Source organism: Camelus ferus, chromosome 3, assembly GCF_009834535.1.
Source record: "Camelus ferus isolate YT-003-E chromosome 3, BCGSAC_Cfer_1.0, whole genome shotgun sequence".
In the NCBI taxonomy this organism is placed as follows: domain Eukaryota; kingdom Metazoa; phylum Chordata; class Mammalia; order Artiodactyla; family Camelidae; genus Camelus; species Camelus ferus.
Window position 1 is genome coordinate 50,880,981 of NC_045698.1, and position 20,478 is coordinate 50,901,458.

The window sequence follows — 20,478 nt, forward strand, 5'->3', positions numbered from 1 at the left end:
GACGAAGCTGCCTCAGTTGTCCACACCCACATTTAAAGGGTGGCTGGCGTTAAAGGTTCCTGCTGAGGAAAGAACACCGAGGGAGGAGTTAGAGAGCTGGGGGGGGAATCAGCACAGCAAGAAGTGACGGAAACCAAGAGAGTAGAAGCTTTGAGCAGGCAGGCATTGGAAACAGTGTCAGGCAGAGCCCACTAATATAAGAACTTGCATATGAAACGCACATGAAATCTGGGTTCTAAACATACTCCCTCTGAGATGTCATTCTTCAGGTAAAAATTTCCCTGATCTATCCCATTCTTGTTTTTAATAACCAAACCTAAAATCTTCCCCAGAAACTTTCCTATCTAAGATTTTTAGGAATAATAAAATGTAATTTATAATGAAATTTAACTCCATGTGCTCCTAGGAACTTCTTCCTTATCTAATTTGTGCCTGTCATTTCCCTACCCAATTTTTAAAAAGGCTTCCTGGAAGTTCTTATCTAACCAGAATTGGAAGCAAAAAAAAACCTTTGCTTGCTGAAAGATGGACTGCCAGGACTAGTTTCAATTTGTCGGTTATCTTCTGAGAGTTTTAAGTGGAGCCTCTCTTGAGTAAATCACGATGGAGTTCCGGAAGTATGTGAAACCCAAGGGCTTTCAGACACAGAGTCCTTCATTTCTTCTCAGTCTTCTGCCATCTACTCTCACCCGTCCAGGCTTGGCACAGACCGGCCCCGGAGCATCATGTCAAGAGTGTGATGGGGGGTATGGCTGATCGAACTGAGATTCCATGTGTCCATCATCCAAAGACAGTAACAATCGGGGGCTAATTCTGACAGAGTCTAAACACAAATTATTCAGAAGTAGCCTCTGAACTTTTATTTCACAATTATATGTTTATAACTGAGTAGAGACGAGAGTTTTTCAACTCACATTCCTTTAGAGGGATGACACATAAGAAACAATCCTTGTAAGGTTGTAACGTCCAAAGAGAAATGCCTCAACTTGATGGATACATAGAATTTAAAAAATCTAAAAGATTGTTTAATTATAGCCAAAACAGTTTGCTTTGGCTGGAGAAAGGTAAATGATGTCCATATGATCAGGAGTCAAATCAAATTTGGAGGAGTGTATCATTATTATATGAACTTGGGAACTCAGAGTTGACTAAGATTAGGGTATCTGAGCCAATTTTACCACCAACAACCTATTTCTGAACTGCTGGAAAGAGGAGTTAGCATGCTGAAAATGAGCAAAACCTTTTCTGGAATCCAGGTGTTTGGAGATGTATAATATTAAAGCCAGAAAGAAAAGCAAGTAATGCGGGCTCTTCACCCCCAGCACCCCATCCAGCTCTGCTTGAAAGTGATGAGCCTTAGTCACGTGGAAGCAGACACCAAACTCCAGGTAAGCTAGTGGTCTAGAAAGATCCACCCATAATTAAGCTTTGGGACTTTATGGGTAAGTTTGTAACATAACCTGAAACTGGCAAATCCAGTCTATCAATGACAAGTCTTTGTGGAGAGAGAGTCTGCTGCTTTCTGGACTAAGGGCAGGGCTCCCTAGAGACTCAACCAGCTTAGCAGAGCTGCCCTTGATGGGGGCACATCAGTCAGGCTTCTGAACCACAGGCAATGGAAGCTAGCCAGCTTCTAGCTGCTGAAGCAAAATTCACTGAAATGAGCATACGCAGCTTCCCAAACTCTCATGAGGGCCGTGGAGAAATGGTGCTTGAGGTGCATCTTCCAGGGATGATGTCCAAACCACCCTGTAGAATTGGCCGATGAGAAAACCATTCTCACTGTGGCCACCAACCACCAGAGGCCTTAATTTGTTTGCCCTGCTTGACTTTGAGGCCATTGCTACTGCAGCCAGTGTAGATGCTGGGTCTACACCAGGAACTCTAACCTCATTTGTGACAGAAAATAGCAGAAAAATGGCTATGCTACAGATGAAATTTCAGAGGTAGAAAACTTTTTAGGTTGCTTTTTATTGAAGGAGGCTGGAACGGAGAAGCCTTTCTCCCTGGAGACTCTGCAATGACTCAGCGCTCACCAGCTCACCGTGGGGAGCTGGGGAGGGGCTGGGAAAAGGCTGCTGGAGTTCTGGGGTGCAGATCACAGTCTCATGACAAATAAGTACTAGTGCTCTTTGCTGAGCTTCAGACATAATCAGAGAAACTTTAATAAAGCAGGTATTACTCAAGGACCCTGAGGAGTGACAAAGCGATACGACTTTGTGATCTGAGGTGATGATTTCTGGAGCAGAAACCGACTTTTGGTTAAACCGTGATTTTTTTTCTAAAGCCCTATATTAACTCTATTAAGATAGTTAAGGAGGTCATTGCAGAGAAGCCACTGTTACTGCCCATAGATTGTCACTCCTGCTTGGTGGAGAAAGGTGCCATAGACAGTAGGAAATGGTGCCCTCTCCCTTTAGGAGCTCGGTGTGTGTCCTTTCTGGGACCACATATGAGAATCTCACCATTCACATTTTTATTTCTGTGAACTTCTAATAGAAGGAACAGGTTTGCTTTTATTGCACCATTTTTCTGAAGAGTTGTATAAAAAAGACAAAACTTTTACCTAACCAACTATATTAGATTTTTATTGATGCATAACAACTTACCTCCAATTTAGTGTCAAACATTTATTGTCTCGCACAGTTCCTATAGGACAGAATTTGGAAGCTGTGTAGCTGTGGTTGTGGCTCGGGGTTTCCCAAAAGATCATGTTGCCATCATCTGAAGGCGTGCCTGTGGCTGGAGGGCCCATTTCTGAGGGGGCTTATCACGTGTCTGACAGGTTGGTGCTGGCTCTTAGTTCTTTGCCCCGTGGATCTCTCCACAGGGCTTCCTGGGTATCCTCACAACAAGGCAGCTGACATCCCACAGAGTCTGTGATCCCAGAGTAAGTCAAGAGGAAGCCAGCACATCTTTTATGCCCTAGCCTCCTCAGTTACACACAATATCCTATTGGTAACACAGGTCCGCTCCATTCAGCGTGGGCGGGTGAATACCAGGAGACAAGACTCCTTGGGGGACGTTTTGAAGGCTGGCTCCCACTGAAATTTTGCTGAGAATGGGTGAGGTTTTAGCTGAAGTGCAATTGTTGGACTTGCTGAAAGCTAGGCCTGACAATAAACGTGAGCTACGGTTCAGGCCTGTGGCATGGATGCCACCTGGCCCAACACGTTCTACCTGCGCAGCTCAGTCTAGTCACAGTGACTGCTTAAGGGTCAGACCAAGGTGCACCTGCCTTCTTCGCCTAAGAATAACTTTGGGCAACGAATAAGCATTAATGTCCTCCTTCTTAGACATCAGTATAAATAGCTCAGTTTCACTGTCTATTTGCAGGGAAAGAATTTCCTTAGCTATCTCTTCCTAGTAATTTATTTCAACGTTTAACAGCTTTCATGATTAGGGTTTGTTTTTTTCTTTTAAATATTCCTTTAATATCATTTAAGTTACTCTTCGTCATTTTTTGGCATCAGTGACAAAAAGCAAGTGGCAGCTTCTCCTCTGTCAATTATCCTCCTTATACTCAGTGCCATTAAGCTACTTCTTTTCCTCTTGGGAGATAATTCCAGTTTGGTTAACTTTTTTTCTCATGCTGACAGGGATGGGGATTGTGTGTGTGTGTGTGTGTGTGTGTGTGTGCGCACGAACTTTTAGTTAAGGAAAATTCATCTGGCGGGGAGAGTATAGCTCAGTGGTAGAATGCATGCCGAGCATGCATGATGTCCTGGGTTCAATCTCCAGTACCGCCTCTGAATATAAATAAAACCAATTTTTTTTTTTAAAAAAGGGAAATTTCAACTGTATGGAAAATAGAACAGTAGAATACTCTAAAGAATGCCCATGTACCCAGCACTCAGCTTCAACTGGCCCCTGACTCATGGCCAGTTTTCATGTGTTCTCTATGCCCTTCCTGCCAGATCACCTACCTCCCACCCACTGGAGTAGATTGAAGCCAATTGCAGGAATCCTCTTGTTTCATTCAGCAGAATGAAAGCCACATGGTTTAAGGGAGAGAGAAGGGAAATCGCCTTTCTGCAGTTGCTGGACCAGAGACATCTGACTTTCCTGGCAGGAAGGCGTGGCCGGTTCCCTAAACCAGTTTTTCTGGGCGGCAAGGGTGCGGGGAGGAAGTTCCTCGGGGACCTCTTCCCTTACCTCACTGTCCGCATGGTTTCCTGAAGTCATTCTTCTTAAATCTCACGCCAGCCCACTCGGACACAAACACACACACACACACGCACTGATCCTTAAACTAATTTTGGAATCAAAAATGTTTTAAAAGGAAAAGGAGTTTCAAGGGCATTTGGCCCAAGGTTGTCATTGTCCTCTAGTGCAGAAGGGGGCGCAGCCAGGTCACGCACCTGAGCTTTGGTTAAGTATTTAATAAGTATCTGTAATGTGTTTTTTTTTAGTAATATTTTAAGCATTTGTCCTGAATTATATAATTTCTCGCAGACTGTATCCAGACCTGGGCAAATACTTGCTGCTCAATAGGGTGTGTGAGAAGGGCTTCATAAACCGGAAAGTGCCTCAGGGAGGTCTGTGGGGATTAGCGCTAAGGCAGTATTCCGGTGGTTCAAATGCTTTGTCAGCCCTATGATTTTTAAAACAACTCATTTTATTTATTTATTCTTTGTTATAAAAGTAAGATATGGCCATTACTGAAGATTTTTAAATTACAAAGCCAAGAATAACACAAGAAAAAGAAAAAACATCACCCTTAAAAAAAACCTATTAACATTTCTGCATATTTCCTTTATCTTTTCTTATATGTATGTAAAAAAAATTACATGATGATTTTGAGTCTAGAATTTTATATGCTAAGTTTTACAATTCAACACTATACCTTAAAAGACTTGCCTAATGAAGGTAGATAATTTTGAATAGTGTATAATTATAATTGATGTTTTACTTGAAAATGCAATTTAACAGCAGCATTAAAGAATTTTCAAATCATCCACAATGCTACTAAAGAGCTATTAAATCTGTATTTTCCCTATTTTTCTTTCTGCACACAAATTTTCCATTATAGCATACATATGATTTTTATTTTGTTATTTTCACTTGTTTTGCTAAAAAATTTTTTTGACATTTCTGTAGTCTTTTTTTCTTTTGTATTTCTGTAGTCTTTATAATTCTACTTTTAAGTGGCTGTAGGATTTAATTTTTTGTCAGACAAACAGGTTTGAATCTCAGCTTGCTGTAATCTAGTTATGTGATTCTGGGAAAGTTTTTTTCTTTCTTTGAATAGCTTTATTGAGTTGTAATTGACATTCAAGAAACTGCATATATTTAAAAAGCATACTTTAAGTTCTGACATGTATACACCTGTGAAACCATCACCACAGTCAAGATAATGAACATAGCCATCGTGCCCAAAACATCCTCCTGCCCTTTTGTAACTCCTCCTTCCTACCCCACATAACAGTCTTAAACTCGTCCATGTCATAGTCATGAAAGTGACAGAATATTTGAGTCAGGTTACTTAAAAAGACAAAACTGGAAACTTTGGAAGGAGGCAGCTTGGTATGATTCTGACCTGGGCCCAGAGTCAGAGACCCTCCTAGGAATCTGTGGCAGGCTCAGCGCACCACCCTCTCTGCCCTCCTTCCCCATCCCTACTGCCCCAGGGTGTCAGTCATGTCCCTGGTAACAGGATGGTCAGTTTTTCACATTTTCCTCTTTTTCAGGCTCCATGTCTGAAGCCCTACTTTCCAACAGCTCTACTCTTTCTGCATCCCACCTCTGGATTTACACTTGCTTTTTTTCTCTAAAATAATCATTACTTTAAAATTTTTTCATTTAATTACAAAAATTGAAGTATAGTTGATTTACAACATTGTGTTTCAGGTGTACAGCATAGTGATTCAGATATACATACATATATACTTTTCCAGATTCTTTTCCATTATGGGTTATTATAAGATATTGAATATAGTTCCCTGTGCTATATAGTAGGACCTTGTTGTTTATCTAATTTATTATAGTAATGTGTATATGTTAATCCCAAACTCCTAATTTATCCTTTCCCTCATCCCTTTCCCCTTTGGTAATGATAGTTTGTTTTCTATGCCTGTGGGTCCAATTTCTGGTTTGTAAATAATTTTTGTTTTGTTTTGTTTTTTAGATTCCACATATAAGTGATATCATAGATTTGTCTTTCTCTGACTTACTTCACTTAGTATGATAATCTCTAGGTCCATTCATGTTGCTGCAAATGGTATTTCATTCTTTTTAATGGCTGAGTAGTTTTCCATTGTGTGTGTATATATATATGTATATGTGTGTGTGTGTATATATACACATACACACACACACACACACACACACACACACACACACACATACATACATATATATACCACAATTTCTTTATCCAGTCATCTCTTGATGAGCATTTAAATTGCTTCCATGTCCTGGCTATGGTAAATAGTGCTGCTATGAACACTGGGGTGTGTGCATTTTTTTGAGTTGGCATTTTCTCCAGATATATGCCCTGGAGTGGGATTGCTGGATAATATGGTAAGCCTGTTTTTAGTTTTTAAAGGAACGTCTATACTATTCTCCATAGTGGCTGCAAAATCATCCTTACATTTAAACTCCCCCAAATCTGATGTTTCCATTTCTCTCATTCTTGTCACTCTATTTCCTAGATGCAAAGTTCTACCTTTTAGCCCTAGGGTTATGACTCATACCAGAAATTGAAAAGTAAAACTAATGATTCGTAGAGAAGTAAGGTGCTGCTGGAGGACCCCTCTGGGCTATTAACAGGTATGTCTCCCATGCCCGCCCTGGAATTTCACATCACCTGGAAATTTGTGTCCCTAGCCTGACAGGGCCCTGTTGAGCCTTTTGACATTATGTTTGTTTCTGAAAGTCTCCTGGAGGGCAGAGGCTGGGACTGCCTTACATCGTAGATAAGCCTCTGAAGAAAGGCCCTGTGACTTACAATTTCAAGCATCTTCTGGGAATTGAGAGCTTTCAGGTGCAGTTCCTCAGCCTGACACTAAGGGGCAGCATATACCAAAGGAAATATCTAGCTCTGCCAAGGACAGGCAGAAACCAAGTAGAAACCACCTTGCTTTCAAACCCCAAGAGCAAAGCATACATAGGTCACATCCTATCTCTCAAATCAGATTACAGCATTACAGTTTAAAAAATCTATTAAGACTTTTGCCTGCCAACTGAATTCTCCGAGTAGATTAATTTGTGGTTGAATATGATTTAAACATAATACTGCTGAGATCCATATATTGCATAAGACTTACCCATTTTAATGTCTTTATAACTTCAGCAGTTTAACCTGAAAATAGTGAATTCAAAGTTCAAACTCTTTATATTCTTTGAAATGACTGTTATCTGTCTCTGAAGCAAATTTTGTATGTGAATAAAGGCAATCAAATAATTCTTTAGACAGTTAAACCAGACAGGGCTCAACTCTTTGGAGAGCTTAGTTTCCCTCTCTCAGGCATTTTCTCATTAACCAATCCATCAGCAAAGATTTCTGAGCATTTCCACCATGTGCTTGATCCTGTGCCAAACGCCGTAAAGTATAAGGATGAACCAGATGTCAGTTCTGCCATTGAGGGACCCAAAGCCTGGAGAGTGGGGAGTATGTGGGCAGACCAGAAAAAGTGATTACAAGAAGGTGTGATGAATGGAATGATGAAAAAGAAACAGGGACGCTCTGGAGGACAGCGAGGACAGAGGTGGACACCTATCAGAGTGGGGCTGGGGAATCGGGAAACACGTGGGAAAACGTCCAAGAGGAGATGTTTGACCTGAGCCTTAAGGAGTAGACAGAATTAGCACTCCAGGCAGTGGGCCCAGAACAGAAGACTGGGGGAGCACGACATTTCAGTCAGTTTGTAGGCAGATCAGACCCCTGAATGGTCGGGAGAGTGGGTGGCTGGCGATTTGTGTTTTGGACGAACTACTCTGACCCCAGAATGGGGCTCAGAATGGAGAATCGTGAGTAGAGAGAGCAGTAATAGAGAGCAGAAGTTGCCAAGTCCCAAAGGTGGAGAAGAATGGAGAGATATGGATGGGTTCAACTGGTATTTGAAAATAGTGTCAGACGCTGGGTGACGGGAGCAGCTGGATGAGTGAGCCGGTCAAGACGGCAGGCGGAGCAGGCATGGGTGGGGAGAAAGCATGGGTTTTGCTTTGGTTCTCATTGAGTTTAAGAAGCTTGTGGGACATTCTGGTATGAATGCGGTCCAGCAGACGGTTGGATAAGTGGTTTTGGAGCTGAGAGATCTGGGCCAAAAAGTATGATTTGTGAAGTGACTGCAATTATAGTAACAGCTGAAATCACTGGAGGACGTTTGACCGTCGAAGAGGGGAAAGTGCATTCAGAAATGAGGCGACTCAGCGGGGTGGGCATAGCTCAGTGGTAGAGCACATACTTAGTATGCACGAGATCCTGGGTTCAATCCCCAGCACCTCCATTAAAAAAAGAAAAAAAATTGAGGAGACTCAGAGAAGTGTGGTCACAGAACCATAGGGGTGCTCTTGGGTGGAAGACCCAACATAAAAAGACATCAGTGTTCCCTGCATCCTCTGTACTTAACACAACCCCAATAAAAACAGCAACAAGATTTGCTCAGAGAGCGAGTTTCTTCTGTCCTGTTTACACAAGGCCTGGCATAACTCCAGTGCCTGATAAATATTTCTTGACTATGTATGTAGGGACATTCATCCACTGGAATAAAATGCAACTTCAGTGAAGAATAGGGTCTATATGTGCTGATATATATTAAGTTAAAAAAACAAGGTGCTCACCTGTTGATGCTATTATACATATATATATATATGTTTAAGGATATATATGTAATATTATACACAGTTAAATAAATGAGAAACACATCCTTTTTCTGTGTAAGGGTAACAGCCAGTACATGCAAAGCACTCACTATGTTCCAGGCACATGTTTTAACTCATTTAATCCTTTCTGCTGGGTAGGTACTATTGCGATCCCATTTATACAGACTAGGAAAATGAGACAGAGTGTCAAAGACCAGCCCAGGACTGCATGGCTCGTCAGTGGCAGAGGTGAGAGCAGAAGCCAGGCAGTCATACTTTTCACCATCACGAGCCTGCCTCTCATGCAGGAAAGTGTTAACCGAAAGGGACAAGAGTGGGAAATAGCGGAGAGAGTTTTACTTTTATTTTATACTCTTGAGTATGCAGAATATTATTATTTTACCACACGCGTTATTCCTTTAACAATTAAAAAAACTAATTTAAAAATATTTGTGAGAACTGGGCTTTGGGTGTACGGTGAGAGCAGCCCTGGGGACCTCTCCAGAGGTCCCAGTGGACCACCGTCTGGTAAGAGGGTGGGGGTGGGCCCATTGAGGGCACATCCCAACAGGCTGGTTGAAAGGAATTACAAAGGAGATACCACTGGTTTGCTTCCTATATAATTAAAGTTCAGTCCTGAGAGGATAGGCAGCATTTAAAAGCACAGTGGCCAATGTCTGGCTTTGATTTTTCCAGTGACTTTTTCTTTGTTAAGTTTCTCTCACTTGGAAATCCCTCTGCTGTGGATTCCTGCATGCACAGCTTCAAGGACTCATTCTACAGACTTTGGGTTTTTTTGACTATGCAATACATTCCCCTAACCAAAAAAGTTAAAATCAGTCTAAAAGATGTAAATGAGAGATCTTACTCCCAACCACTCCATTCTACCCTCTTCCCCCCCTTTTTAATTAACATGAGTGTCTTATTTAAAATTGTAATAAAAAGCAAATGGACATGTAGAAGACATTTGTCTTATTTTAGAAAACACAGGCTTTCAAGAACTTTCCAAACTCACTGCCAGAATTAAAATCTCACATCACAGAAATGTTTAGTAACAAATATTGACCAACAGATTACAATAGTAAAGTTGTACAACACATTAAAAAGCCTCCTAACTTTTTTCTTTACCAAAAGTCAAGGAACTCATGAAATAATGATAGAAAGTTATCATTAATTTCAGGAAAAAAGGCACATCCAGGTGAGACAGTCAAGGTGATTTGCAAAACGCAGCGTCACATTTGCTCTGCGCGTGATCATCTGAACGTGCCCTTACACCTGCTACTTGCAAGTTGAAGTGTATGCACACATATGTATCCTTATTCTTATTTTTTTCCTACACACCCTGAGTCGCTGCTTTTTTCCTTTCTAAATTGGCAGAGCACTTTCTCATTCTTTTTTCTTTTCTTTTCTTTTCTTTTTTAACAGCTGCACAACTCACTGTTAGTTTAACAAGCCTGCTCTCAGCGTAGTCCCTTGACCCCTGACCCAGCTGTTGGCTTTGCTGAGGAGGCTCCAGGTTTGAACCAGCCTTTCTTGCTCCTGTTTTTAGTTTTCCCAGCCATCACCTTCCTACCAAGACAGCACTTGTACCCACACTGCCCTTAATGAGGGGTAACCCGGGGCTTCTCTTCCCTGTTTGCCTTCTCCTCCAGGGCACACAGTGGGTGCCAGCCCTTCCTTGATGGCCCTTGGGGCAGCAGCTCACACCTGCTCCTTCTTGTGATTAAAAACAGACTCAGGGGCCCTTCCATTCGAATCTCATCCCTGGCAATTTCAGCTTCTCGGGAACAGGTGTGCGGAGGCGGGAACTGCCCCCCCTTGTATGAACACTTCTAGTTTAACTGTAAACACCTGTCGCCAGAGCGGTGCGGCTGCTGAACAGGTACAAAGTAATGTATTTTCTTCCTTTTTTTGTTTCCTTTTAACCTATGTTTTATCATGGCTCTGTGCTTGTTGTCTGATTGCTAACTTTCAAATGCGCTGAAACAGCGCCATTGTCAGGGAGTGGGGCTCCCAGCAAAGGTCTCCTCTGCGGCTCGCTCTGCCCAGGATGGGCGGAATGCCCCGGGTAATGGAAGATGATCACGGTTTAACAAACGTCACCTGGGGAGTGGGGTGACCTGGGGATGGCAATGTTCTGTTTTAATTAAAGTGTTGTTTACCCGCCCGCCTATTCTGAACAAGTGTTTTCTCCCGGCTTTGGTGGCCTGTGCCAGAGGGATCCGTCCTGCTACCAGCATGCCCACCCAGCTGGAGATTGCCATGAACACCATGATCATGATCTTCCACCGCTATTCCTGCAGGGAAGGGGACAGGTTCAAGCTTAACAAGGGGGAGCTGAAAATGCTCCTGCAGCGAGAGCTCACGGACTTCCTCTCGGTGAGTCCGCTTTTCTCCCCATCCAATCTAGGGTGGATGTGGCGCACGTCCTGGCATGGCCTCTGTGTATGTAGTCTCCTGTGTTCTGCCACACGCACAGTATAATTTCTATCGAGATGCAAATACAGGGACGCAAAAACTAGAGATCTTCTTTGTTTTCTGTGCCTGGAGGCATGTGCCCTTTCCTTTCGTGCTGTAGTTAGAGTTTCCAGGTGTGATAAGAGATATTTGAGGCTTTCAAGAAGTATTCAACATCCTGGTGCAGCCATCAAAGATATATCTAGTTGCACCAGGAGTTAGAGTTACAACTAGTGACACGAGTTATACCTGGAGCTCTGTCCAGCTGTCTGTAAATGAATAAATAGTGTGATTGGGGCCAGAAATGAAGCCTGGGGTACGTTATGCTGTGGTGGCAAATTTTCTAGTGAAGGACAAATACCTGGAGAGTTTGTTAGCCAAGCACAAGCTGACTGGGACTGCTGGCAATGGTATGTCTGGCCAGGGACCAGGTGGGTAGCAAACAGGTTTACCTCCCAAAACAGCCGGGAGTTCAACACATCCACACGTGAATCCTTACAATGGGGTAAGGATTTCTCAGCCTTCTCTGAGAAAAATGCTTACTCTGGGATGTATAGAGCTGCCTTGAATTGATTTTTTAGCACTTGTAGTAGCCTGGCTTGATGTTATTCTGTTCAAACCCAGTACTAAGACAATAGGAATTGTAATTATGACACGCTTTTCTCCCACCCTCTATGAGAAGAAACTAAAATTAAAAAATTTTAACATAATAATTCCTTACAATATCTTTTAAGTAATTTTAGGAGTCCCCTGGACTGTTGGCACATCGATTTATTCAAGTGAAGTTTATCATTGTTTTTGACTGACTTGATTTTGAGCAATTCAATTTAAGTTTCCAGCTATTAAATGCTTGGCAACTAATGAGAGGACAGTGGGGAATTCCTGGAGGAAATGAACTACACTTTTGGAAACATTTCTCATCAACCAATCTCAGGGAAGGTGGGGGCTTCACAATCCCACCCTTTCTGAACCCTGATCTCCTCTTTGGGTTCCTTCCTACTGATAAAATGGTGTCTCCCTTATAAGATCTCCCCTTTATTGGGTGCCCCTGTTTTTGTGTGTCAGGCTGTGGTGCCAGATAAAATATTATATGTTCCATGCAATGTTGGGGCCTCAAGCTCAGAAAGTATTCATCATTCATCTGAAAGTTTTACATTTAACCAACTGTCCTGTATTTTTATTTGCTAATTCTAACAACCTGGTGCTAAGGACTTTCCAAAGTGTGTTGAAGTGTGTTCCAAATTTGTGGGGAAATATAATTCTCCCCTTTTGGTAAATAAAGAACTTTAAAATTATTAAGTGATTTCCTCCACGTCCCATTGTTGGCAAAGGGCAGAGCCACTCACTGTCCCTTTTGGCTTCAAAGCTTCCAGCTTTCCATGTCCCGCCTGCCCCCCACCCCCAGCCTGGCCCCTTGGCCTGTGGTGTAAATGCATTTTCAGCACAAGCTGCTCACTTGGATGTGCTGCTGTTTGCTCCTCTTGGCGTTTTGGTTTGAGCCAGGATTGTATGGCCCTGGGGCCGAGGCCTAGCCCCATTTAGAATGTGTGCCTGGTTCTCACCTACCTGCAAACAGGCACTTGGAAATTGCCTTAGAGGCTAAAAATGGAACTAAAAACTTTCATGTAGCTAAAAGGAAGATGTGATTTCAGTTGTCACTATGAACCTCAAAGCCTGGAGTTAGAAATTTTCTTCTTCTTTTTAGTGCCAAAAGGATCCCGAGTTGGTTGATAAGATAATGCAGGACCTGGATGCCAATAAGGACAACAAAGTGGATTTTAATGAATTCGTGGTCATGGTGGCAGCTCTCACAGTTGCTTGTAATGATTACTTTGTAGAACAATTGAAGAAGAAAGGAAAATAAAGACAAGTAGTTCGCTAATCTAAAGCAGAAATATATCCAAAGTTGTTCACTCACTGTTCATCTATACCCACCACCACAGTAATGCCATATGCAGATACCATGCGCATATAATTAGTTGCTAGTATCATCAGGTGATATATACCATAATATATTGCCTTTAAAGAAATATTCCAAGCTTTACACACCCTACTTGACATTTTCCTATATTATTAAAGATGTTATATGCATTTTTTTTGTCTATCAAAGAGAACATCACAGAAATTTAACTACTTTAAAATGAGACTGGAACTTAGCAAATTTCTTTTTTCTTATTGAAGTATAGTTGATTTATAATGCTGTGTTGGTTTCTAGTGTACAACATAGTGATTCAGTTATACATATATATCTATTCTTTTTCGTTCTTTTTTATTACAGGTTATTATGAGCTATTGAATTAGATCCTATGCTATACAGTAGAACCTTGTTGTTTATCTATTATGTATATAGTAGTGTGTGTCTGTTAATCCCAAACTGCTAATTTATTCCTCCCTGCCCTTTCCCCTTTGGTAACCATACGTTTGTTTTCTATGTCTGTGAGTCTGTTTCTATTTTGTTAATAGAACTTAGCAAATTCCTAAGGCGAACATCCGTCATCCTTAAATTGTATTTTGAACTTCTTATCCTATTAAAGAAATAAAGTGACTCTTGCACCCTCTTATGATTCTGCTTCAAACAGAAGAAGCTGTGAAGGTCTGTAAACAGAAAGGTTAATAAGTGGAAGGAAGTGCCGGCTTTGCTGTGAATCAGGTCAGGGAAGGGGTAGGTTCAGGGTTGAGTGCTCAAGCCAAGAGAGTGAGACCAGCAACCTTTGGGGGCTGGTGCATAAATCCTCCCTGCCCCTGGGGTGGCGTAATTCTGAAGCAAGGGTTTTACACCGTTTCCCAGTGCTTCCCCTGGGCTGAGCTGCAGTGGCCCCTGGGGAGGAGGGCGAGGTACCACACCTTCCCCAGGCCGCCTGCCCTCCCTGGTCTCACTGCATAGCCCCACCCTGTGTGTCCTGCACCTCTCAGATAAACAGCTTGTCTCGGGTCTGCTTGGGGGAAATCACGCTATAACAGATCCTTTGGAGAATTTAACAAAGGGAGTGATGTGATTACATTCGTACTTTTAAGTACACAGCTACAGTGTGAAGAAAGGGCCAGAGAGAGGGCAAGTGTGGAAGAGGTGACCAGGTCGGAGGCCATGTGCTGTGGGCTGAGGGAGAGATGCCGGTATCTCAGGCCAGGCTCTGAGCAATGGAGATGAAGAGAAGTGGTTGAATTTGCTAGGTCTTCTGGAGGTGGGACCGGCAGGACTTGCCGAGGGATTTGTGATGAAAGTTAGGAGCGTGCAGTCCAGGACGATAGAGCGGGCGCCGCTATTGCCTGTCTCGTATCCAGCCTACCTTTCTTCCATATATCAAACCCTGATTTGTGCGGGGTAGCATTGTGCTCAGCTGAAAACCTGGATTTCCCAGCCTCTCTTGCATCTAAAGTGGAGCTTGTAACCCAGTTCTGGACACTGAGAGATAAGCAGAAGTCTGCTAAGAATTTCTGGAAATGGTTTGCTATTCCCATATAAGTTCTGTGCCCTTGACATTGTTAATTCATTCCTTTTCTTTCCGTTGACATGTGGATGTGAGCCTGGAGGTGGGGCTGCCATTCTGCAACCATGAGGACAGTAAAGAAAAAAGATAGAAAGAGCCAGGACATCGTTGGTTTTGAGGAACCACTGTCCAGCCCTGGTCTGCCTGCCTCTGGTCTTCTTATGTGAAAACAAACAAACAAAATTGCTCTCTGGTTAGACTGGATTCTGTTACATGCAGCCGAATGCAATTCCTACCGTTTAGACTTTCGGTCAAGCAAATGATACAATATACCAAATGGGAAAGACTGAGGTAGGAGCAGCTTTGTGTGGGGAAAATGGGGGGAACTCTTCTCCTTGAAATCCCTATTGGACATCCAAGTGGAGATATCACATGGATGGTTGGATGTAGGATCTGGTCCAGAGCTCAGGGAAAAGAGGGGACTGGAGATACAGAATTGGGAATCATTAGCATCTAGATGATGTTAAACCACAGAACGAGAGGAGACCACTTAGGATGAGAATGTGGATTAGAGAAGAAGAAAGGCCCAAAAGTTAGCTTTCAGGAGAAAGAGGAGCCAGCCAGTGATAGAGCGAAGGCATGGCCAGGAGGTTAGAAGGAAAACCAGGTGAGTGTGTGCTTCAGAAGCCCAGAGATGCAAGTCTTGGGAGAAGGAAAGAGGGTGAAATCCACTGAGAGGAGGAGTAAGTTGAGAACAGAGAACTGACCTTTGGGTTTGCAAAGATAGAGATCATTAGTAACATTAATGACCTTGATCCAAGTGATTTTTCTTACAGAGGTGCCTACCTCCCTACCTGGCCCATAGTAGGTGCATGATAAATATTTAATAAACAAACGAAAGAACTTGCCAGTTGTTGATTTTCTAGTGCTAAGACCTGTAACTTTTTTTTCTTTCAATGCAATATTTTTCATCTCCCTTAAGGCAGTTTTGAGCAGATAAGACAGAATTTAGAAATCAACACATTCTAGAAAAGAAATGTATACTCTTGGTGTTTATTTACTCCTATCTCTCAACAGTGTGGATGAAAAAATGAAAAGGAAAAAGTGGAATACATTTCACAGTTGTTTGGGCTTTTTTTCTTACAAGAAGGCATACTACTTATGCAAAGGAAGGACTGAATATTTCTCAGGGGCCTTAAATTTTTCATTTAATTTGGTCCAAAGTTTACATATTCTAAAATGAGCTAACTAAATCTTGAAAAGTAAATCCAAAAATTTCCTCACATTCTATTCAAGGAAGGACATTCTCAACAGAGAAAAATAAATGGGAAAACAATGTTCATTTCAAGGTGTTTTGAAAAATCGATCAAAAGTGAGGAAAAGCAATTTATGTGTCAAATTACATTTCAAATGAGTAAGAATTAGATGATGCACCGAAAGCTCTTTTCCAGTAAAGGAGAGCCTTTCTTTTGTGTGTGTGTTAGGTACTTCTAATAAGTTTGTAGGAAGCACAACTGATTTTTTCTCTGCCCAGAGGCACTGGCTTTTGCATTTGCTTGAGTTTAAATCAACCTTAACCAACACTCAAGGGTCATCTCTAAATTAGCACATTCTGATGTTTAACATTTTCCCAATGCCGTTATTGGAAGACAAGGATTATAGAAGAGAATAACCTGCGTCTGCTTGGGGCTCTGGGTTTGAGATGTGGCTGACAGTACACACAGCTAGAAAGCATTCAACAAAAGCAAAAACAGACTTTGGTTTCCCTTATGAATAGTGGGGTTAAGGAGAGTTTTCCAGAGGCAAAGAAATGGGGGAAGGATGTTAAAGAGAGAACTTGGGCAAAGTCACATGGGTATGAAGCAACAGGACATGTTGGGGGGAATGAATGAATGCACCTGGGGCACCCTAGGGTGTGGGGTGTGCGAGAGCAGGAGATGGAGCTGGAGAAATAGACAGGGCTCTGAATCAGAAAAGGGCCTTGGGTGCTCATGTGAGAAATTTGCAATTTATCCTGAATGTTATGGGAAATCATTGTAGGATTTTGTGTATTTTTTCTTTTTTACTTAGAGCAGTTTTAGTTTCTAAATATTCCCCTAAAATTTGGAATCTTTAAAACAGTAGGGTTTTGGGGGGCGTAATTAGGTTTGTTTGTTTGTTTGTTTGTTTGTTTATTTTAATGGAAGTACTGGGGAGTGAACCCAGGAGAGAGTATGCTGGATAAAACCCATAAGCTGCAGAAGCTGATGCCATGAGCTGCCTGCTACTGGAAAAGGCTATTTTTCCATTGACTTCTTCGGCTTTCTCAGAATTTCTTTTCAAGAAATGGAACACTATGCAGTCATTACACCTATGTTTTCAAAGACCATTTACTCTATTTTTTTTTTCATTTACTCTAATGGAAAGTGTCCACTATATAATGTTAACTTTAAACAACAGGATGTTTGGTATGATACTAGTATGTTTTTTTCTCTTTTTTTTAGTTGAAGTATAGTCAGTTTGCAATATTGTGTCAATTTCTGGTATATGGCATAATGTTTCAGTCATACATATATATATTCATTTTCACATGCTTTTTCATTATAGATTACTACAAGATATTGAATATAGTTCCCTGTGCTATATAGTAGGTCCTTGTTATATATCTATTTTATATATAGTAGCTGGTATCTGCGAATCTCCAACTCCCAATTTATCCCTTCCCACCCTCTTTCCCCTCGGTAACCAAAAATTTATTTTCTATGTCTGTGAGTCTGTTTCTGTTTTGTAAATAAATTCATCTGTGTCCTTTTTTTTTGAGATTCCATATATGAGTAATATCATATGGTATTTTTCTTTCTCTTTATGGCTTACTTCACTTAAAATGATTTCCAGGTCCATCCATGTTGCTACAAGTGGCATTGTTTTATTCTTTTTTATGGCTGAGTAGTATTCCCGTGTGTGTGTGTGTGTGTGTGTGTGTGTGTGTGTTTGTGTGTACACCACATCTTTATCCAGTTGTCTATTGATGACATTTAGGTTGTTTCCATGTCTTGGCTATTGTAAATAGTGCTGCTATGAATATTGAAGGGCATGTATCTTTTTAAATTAGAGTTCCCTCTGGATATATGCCCAGGAGTGGGACTGCTGGATCATATGGTAAATCTCTTTTTAGTTTTTTTGAGGAATCTCCATACTGTTTTCCAAAATGGCTGCACCAAACTGCATTCCCACCAGTGGTGTAGGAGGGTTCCTTTTCTTTTCTTTTTTTTAGGGTTCCCTTTTCTAACACCCTCTCCAGCATTTATTGTTTTTAAAAAGTGCTATAAGTTTTTAAGATATTCCTTTGTTTCTACTTGCAATTTTTCATTTTCTTTATTCCAGTCAAGAAGAGAAAGGCTTCCTTACAAAGGGAAAGCCTATAATGGTGTTGTAGAAATCAAAAATTGCCTGGAAACCACTTCCTTTTCTAGCTTTTGTTTTCAAGAGCCTGAGCTATTAAGGTAATTATGTGAGAAGCCTCCAAGGAAAATGTCAAGAGAAAGGGAATTATCCCTGAGGAAAGGACTTCTCCTGCTCTCCGGAGGACAGAAAGAGGTCTTAGGTCACCAGAGGAGTGTGGGCCTCAGCATTTGACTGACCCATCCCAGGAATCTTCTTCTTGGATTCCCATCTCCTCATCTTCTTTGATGTTTATCATCTGCTGGAGGCGGGTGATCAGCTAAAGGTGCACTCTGAGTTTCTACCGTCTCTTTTTGCAAGTCTTACATTGGGTTTGCCAACTTTCCCGTGGAATGTAGCATCTATTATCTTGAGATCTCAGCCAAAATTCCAATATCCTGGTATATCTACCTAGGGGAGAGCCTGGAAGGAAACCCACCAAAATGTTCACCATGGATGGTGGCATTATAGGTGATTGTAAGGTCTTCTTTATACTTTAATCTCATTTCTGATGATTCAATAATGAACAGTTATAGAAGAAAGTGCTATGTTTGTTTGCTTGTTTGTTTTAAGTGGAATCAAAAAGAAGACTTACTGCTGTGAAAACAAATCTGTGGTACAGTAGTATGAATCTTGGATATTAAGCATTATCAGTAGAATCAAATTAGGAAATTGAAAATCTAATAAGAAATGTGTGTGAGTGTGTGAGTGTGTGTGAAAGTAGTCTATAAGCCAATTGACCCAAGAGCAACTGAGATATCAAACTTGTTCAGTGAGACCAGACATTATTTTAAATGTCCATTTTTGAAGGCAGTTGAAAATTACAATTCCAACAGCCTGCAAGCCAAATCAACTTGTAGAATGCAATTAAAACTATGTTCAAAGAGCCACTTTTTTCTCAGTTCAATTTCAATTTTATTGGAGAATTTCCACTACTTCAGCTTTGCACGTCTTTATTTCTCCCTTACCCCACTCTTAACAACAACTGAAGCCACTTTTCAGCCACACTTTCCTTTGACCACATCCTCCTTTGCTTTGTTCTGCTTGTCTTTCTCAGCCTAGCACCATGCACAGCACTCACAAATTAAAGGAGTTAAGCACGTGTTTTTTGAAGTGAACCTATCTTGAGAAGGCCAAGGATTTTCTCTGCTCACATCACCAGCATTATAAAGCTTTTCCACTGGACAGCTGGAGCACCACCAAATAACAGAGCCATCTGCCCCTTCACTGAGAGAGAGCAAGTTACCCTGTGCTGGATGCTGGAGCTCCACAAGGATAAGCAAGAAACAGTCTTTTAAAGGGGTTATTAGCAAACATCCCTACTAGCAATTCCCAATGGTAGAAGTTTGGTCATCACATATTGCCTGGTATGAGCAAAGGATAATTGAAAGTTAAGGCCCAAGAAAATTGTAAAATCCTGCAGTTCACCTAAGCAGCTTCAAGTTTAGAGGCCGTCTTTCCATACAGTATTAACATACACTTAATGTCTTGGAAAATGAATACTTTTTGGGGGGGGGGGCTAAGTGGCTTTATTAGAGAAATGCCAGGATTACAATGGACTTAAGAGTTGGCATTGGGGCCCTTCTTCTTGCCAAAGGTGGGCACAACATTGACAAAGCCCCGGTTGTACTGCATACGTCTCTTGGCCTGGCCTGTCTTCTTTTTCTCTTGTTTGGCCACCTTGGGAGTCTGACCTCTTACTTTCCCAGCACGGCCCAGGGAACCATGGACTTTACCTCCAAGCACGCGGCTGGCTACTTCCAGAGTGCTCAGAGCCTCCACTCCACACTGGCCCAGGGTGGCCTCATCCTCTAGGGGCGTGCCTGCCAGAAGCATGACTTGATCTTCTGGGGCGATGTCCTCCAGTGAGGCTACATGAGCCTTGATCTGGGTGACGGTCTCCTGGCTGGTCACCTCAAGAGTGTGTAGCTCCTGGGCACAGACAAAGAGCTGCATTTTGGCAACTGAACCGTGGCCACCACTGCCGCTACCGCAAAGATGGAGTTGAGAAAGAGTGAAAAATGAATACATTTTGCAAATTTTATACATGTACTGATATTGGCCACACGTGAATCTGACATTTCACTCCGTAAGTTGGAGACCTTTTGTGTGTGTGTGTGCAGAGGAAGATAAATTAAAAACAAACAAGAAACAGCCCTGGTAGAAATAGCAAGAGAACTAGAATTAGAAGTGGAGCCTGAAGATGTGACTTCATTGCTGCAACCTCATGATAAAACTTTAATGGATGAGGAGTTGCCTCTTATGGATGAACAAAGAAAGTGGTTCTTGAGATGAAATCAACTCGGTGAAGATGCTGTGGAGATTATGAAAGTGACAGAAGGATATTACTTAAACCTAGTTGTTAAAG

General features: G+C 41.7%; 2 protein-coding genes across 3 annotated transcripts; one reads left to right on the forward strand and one right to left on the reverse strand.

The window, feature by feature from the left end:
- Positions 1-8,994: 8,994 nt before the first annotated feature.
- Positions 8,995-13,344, forward strand: S100Z (S100 calcium binding protein Z). 2 transcript variants are annotated; one of them, XM_032474588.1, is made up of 4 exons: positions 8,995-9,054; positions 10,458-10,687; positions 10,990-11,184; positions 12,968-13,344. In XM_032474588.1, the coding sequence occupies exons 2-4, from the start codon at positions 10,628-10,630 to the stop codon at positions 13,124-13,126; spliced, it is 414 nt and encodes a 137-aa protein (XP_032330479.1). In that variant the 5' UTR covers positions 8,995-9,054; positions 10,458-10,627; the 3' UTR covers positions 13,127-13,344. The 2 variants fall into 2 exon arrangements, with proteins under 2 accessions (XP_032330479.1, XP_006186780.1); XM_006186718.2 differs by lacking the exon at positions 8,995-9,054 and having other exon boundaries at positions 10,623-10,687; positions 11,022-11,184.
- Positions 13,345-19,626: 6,282 nt separating this feature from the next.
- LOC102521091 (ubiquitin-like protein FUBI) lies at positions 19,627-20,123 on the reverse strand. Its single transcript, XM_032474599.1, has one exon. It carries the CDS (start codon positions 20,064-20,066, stop codon positions 19,671-19,673), a length of 396 nt encoding a protein of 131 aa, XP_032330490.1. The 5' UTR covers positions 20,067-20,123; the 3' UTR covers positions 19,627-19,670.
- Between the last annotated feature and the right edge of the window lie 355 nt (positions 20,124-20,478).